General features: G+C 42.3%; 1 protein-coding gene across 1 annotated transcript; it reads left to right on the forward strand.

Moving 5' to 3' along the window:
- Positions 1–229: 229 nt before the first annotated feature.
- Positions 230–1,869, forward strand: LOC144691988 (uncharacterized). Its single transcript, XM_078560554.1, has 2 exons — positions 230–441; positions 822–1,869. The coding sequence occupies exon 2, from the start codon at positions 844–846 to the stop codon at positions 1,228–1,230; it is 387 nt and encodes a 128-aa protein (XP_078416680.1). The 5' UTR covers positions 230–441; positions 822–843; the 3' UTR covers positions 1,231–1,869.
- The last annotated feature ends 2,225 nt before the right edge of the window (positions 1,870–4,094 follow it).

Raw genomic sequence — 4,094 nt, forward strand, 5'->3', positions numbered from 1 at the left:
CCCGTTTCCCTTGTTTGCTTTCAACACAAGCTGTTGACATTTTAGATCAATAAATTTAATACCGCGCTGACATAGGTAGCTTATACTGAATTCCACTATCCTCAAGGTAAGCAGAGGCCCACGTGCATTCCCCTGCACTGCAGTAAGACAGAATCCAGTTTAAAATGAAGCTATTTTCCAGACCTCTCCCCTTACTATCATATTACAGGGTGTAAGGGAATGTGATAGTAGCAGTAAAGGTGTGGAAAAGCTCTTGATTTCTGTGTTCTGGAACGCGTGACTTGCTCCTTAGGTTTCTTAAAAATAAACTCCTCCCTTTTTTTTTTAGTCTTCTACATGTTTAAAAAAGTGAAATTAAAAGATTTATTACTAGTTTAACCTGGCCTGACTGGAGGAGCTGATCAATTGCTATCCAAGCGGGAGAAAATCCAACCTCTTGTGGTATATTAATTATGTTATATTAATAGTGAACTATGTCAATGAAATCGTATTATTCACCAGCTCTATTAAATAAGAACTATAATTATGCACGTTGAATTTTTTCAATTATAATTATCACTGCGAGTTATTAATTTTGAATTCTAATTGCATTATTCAATGGATCAGGAATAAAATATATAAATGTTTTTAAAGTTTCAGTTTCTGGTAATTATAGTGAGAACCGTATGACTGCTTAATAGATCCATCGTTTTAGCTGCCTAATCTTATTAGTCACTCGTGTTGTGCTAAAACTCCTGATAGTTTTTGATCACTGTGCAGTTGATACCAACAATTCGAATCAGACTCTCAAGCAGTTTTATTTTTCAATCCCTTCCCTCCAGTGACACTAAACAGTTTGAGTCAATGGCAGTCAGTGAGGCTCCGTTAAACGCCACTCTCCCCGGTCTTGCCAGCGACCAGTTGACGGGACATTTCTCTGCCGTGACCAGCAGCACAGCCCCCCGAATGAACGAGGGCGATGCCATCTATTACATCCTGCTGGTGTTCGGCATCGCGGGGGCGGTGGTCGTCTTCAAGATGCTGGACAACTACAGCACGCAGAAGACGGCCAACAAGCTCCCGTTCGACTTCTTCGAGCGGGAGAAGGCGAAGAAGAGGAAGTTCTTCAGCTTCGTGAAGGAGGCGCCGGCTCTGATCATGGAAAACCGCGCCGTCACCAGGCTCGACTCGATCTCCAGCACAGACAACGTGCCCGGGGAGAGCTCTCCAAAGACTGTGGACAACGTGTGAGGCTGCAGGCTCTTCACTGCTGGAGCAGCGAGGAACTCTTACCAAACAGTGATTAGTGCTTTCGGATAGTTATTAATACCAGATTAAGAGAAAGACACACACAAACACACACACGATTGGGGCCAGCCAGTTCCCATCATCAAAGTAAGTGTCTGAACCCATGGAACAGCCAGGCTGGCGTTTTAGAATACAAGGTGAGCTCTCAGACTTTGAGAGGGACAAGCAAGATTTTGCAATTATTTTTTGCGGCTCATGGTTGGAAAAATGTGCCCTACCACATTACCTCCCCACCCCACCCCACCCAAGAAGCTCTTTGCTGAGAGCTTGCAAAGTGTGGGAAATGACCCCAACTGAGCTGATCGCTGGGGAGAAGGAGATTCGTTCGTAATATAAATTCAATCGGATGCCACATTAGGGGACTTAGGCTAGGACTACTGGTCCCAACCAAGTTGGATCAGACTTTTTTTTTTGTCTTCTTTTAGAATGCGTTTCAGGAAGAGCAGGAGGCAGATTGCGAAGGTAGATTTTTCGTTTGGGATGCATTTGATAATACCGATGTATATTTTAGGCTCGATATCAGCTTATGTTGTTAACTGTTTCTTGTTTGTTTCAACCTGGAAAATAAAAACAACTTTTATTAATGAAAGCTGTATCGTTGATTTATATTATCAGTCGTTAATACTGAAAATAATTACTGCTGTCAAATGGGCATTAACACCATAAATCGTTAATACTACCAAGACAGTGATTGTGAATGTGCGTTTATGAGGTTAGTATGGGGGGGGATAATCAATAGAAATTGGTGAGATGGGCTGCTTAAAATCAATAGGACATATACCAACAATGTATGCCCCTTTTTGGATCACAATGGATTTGCAATGGCTTTGCAATGGTTTCATACACCACCCTGCCCTCTCCCACTATGATATCTGTTGGCAATTCATTGCCTACTCCTTAAATGCTTGTTGCTTTCTTCGTGCCTTGTGAAGACGTCCCCTGAGGAGAGAAAACCATTTACAATATCAGCTAGCATGAGAGCAGGATGTTTGGTGGTCAGCAGTTTAATGGAAATGGGTTCAAAGAAGCTGGTGATGGTGATAGACAAAATTAACTTGGAGATGACATGAGGCAAGAATGAAGAGAAGCTAGAGAGAAGCTAGAGAAATACAATGCAAGTTCAAGGAAGAGCAACTCTTCTTTCAATTAGGCACCTTACAGCCTCAATATTGAGTTTACCAAGTTCAGATTATAAATACCGCTCCCATTTGCTCACCAGCTGATACTGTCAATGGCTCTTCTGACACATCCATTGGTTTCAACTTCTGTTTATTTGTTGCTCCAATGCCACCCCCTTTGTTTTGCACCATCATCCTCTTTGTTATTTAATCTTTGCTGCCCTCTACCCTATCACAGACCTTCCCTTTTGTTTATCGAGAGGCCCAGCATCTGAAAGGGGTGGGGGGGTGGCGGGGGGGGGGGGGCACTAATAGCCACTCCCCAGCCCTTTCTTCCAACCTTCCCTCCTACCCGTGTCAGCAAGCCACCTCCGGCCTGGGTCTCTCAGCGATCCTAGACCTCTGGTGGGTATGTTACCAGCAGCTGCATTGCTCCCAGTGATGCCTCCCTATCAGATTGCTGCTGGCCTCTGATTGACCAGCACCATTGTGGGGTCTGGAATTTCTACCCCTTGGGCCCTAAATCCCGAGGAAGGCCAGCTGCTGTGTTGGAATCCTGTTACAATGAAGTGCACGCTTTAGTTTGTAAGTGAGAGCAGCTGTTACTAATTGGGGAAAGATTAGGGAATTATTCTTAAGTTACATATATTAGTATAGGGGAAGGAAAAGGAGAATCTGTGGCTGTGCTCTATGGCTTTGTGAATAAACCTGTGCTAAGGAAAAGACTGGCTCCAGATTGACCTTTACTCAAAGTATGAACAATGACTTCAACAAGCTGGCCAGATAAGCCAGTGACCTGATAGGTACTTAGTATGGCGGGCCTTCCTGAACAGAGATGACATGGGGCTCCTGCCAACTCTCCAGCCCATTAACTCATTCTTCCTGCCCACTAACTCTATTTCTCTCTCCACAGATGCTGCCTGACCTACAGAAGCACTCTGGTGTTTCCTGTTTTTATCTTAGATTTCCAGCATCCATACTATTTTGTTTTTAATCTAGGAGTCCTCAAAGGTGGCACTTACTAAAGTGAAATAGTGTTCCTCTCCCCATCGTTGACATCCCTCATCTTGGTGAGTACAGTACGCACCAAAAATATATGTGAAATTGCACCCCAGATATTAAAACCTCACAATTTGTAGATAAACAAAAGTGTTTGGTACCCATTCATATCTTTATTTTAGTTAGTCTCCCAAATAGATCATTGTAAATAAATATAATGATTATGCCACAACAGGATATTTTTTAAATTGTCTTAATTTTAAATGCATCTTTTTTGCTCCATCATATGAATGGAAACAGATTCTTAATTTAAACCATTTTTGTTTAATTACACAACTCTGAATGAAACTAAAGTGAATCTGAAGAATTTCTCTTGCCAGCCTCAATAGTCATCCCTGAACATCATATCTGATTTCTACCACGAGAAAGGAAACACTGATAAGGTTTTGATCTGGTGTCTCTTTTCAGAGATTGCCTCAGGTATGAGATGCTTTACTGGATCTCTTCATTAATTGCTGCCACATGGATAGAAAGATTTGCATTTATATAGCAACTTTCAGAAACTCAGGCTATCCCAAAGTGCTTAACCAATTAAATACTAGGTCACAGTTTTAATGTAGGAAATGTGGCAGCTAATTTGTGCGCAGCAGGCTTCCACAAACAACAATGTGATAATGGCCAGATAACCTG

Source organism: Cetorhinus maximus, chromosome 16, assembly GCF_964194155.1.
Source record: "Cetorhinus maximus chromosome 16, sCetMax3.hap1.1, whole genome shotgun sequence".
NCBI lineage: Eukaryota > Metazoa > Chordata > Chondrichthyes > Lamniformes > Cetorhinidae > Cetorhinus > Cetorhinus maximus.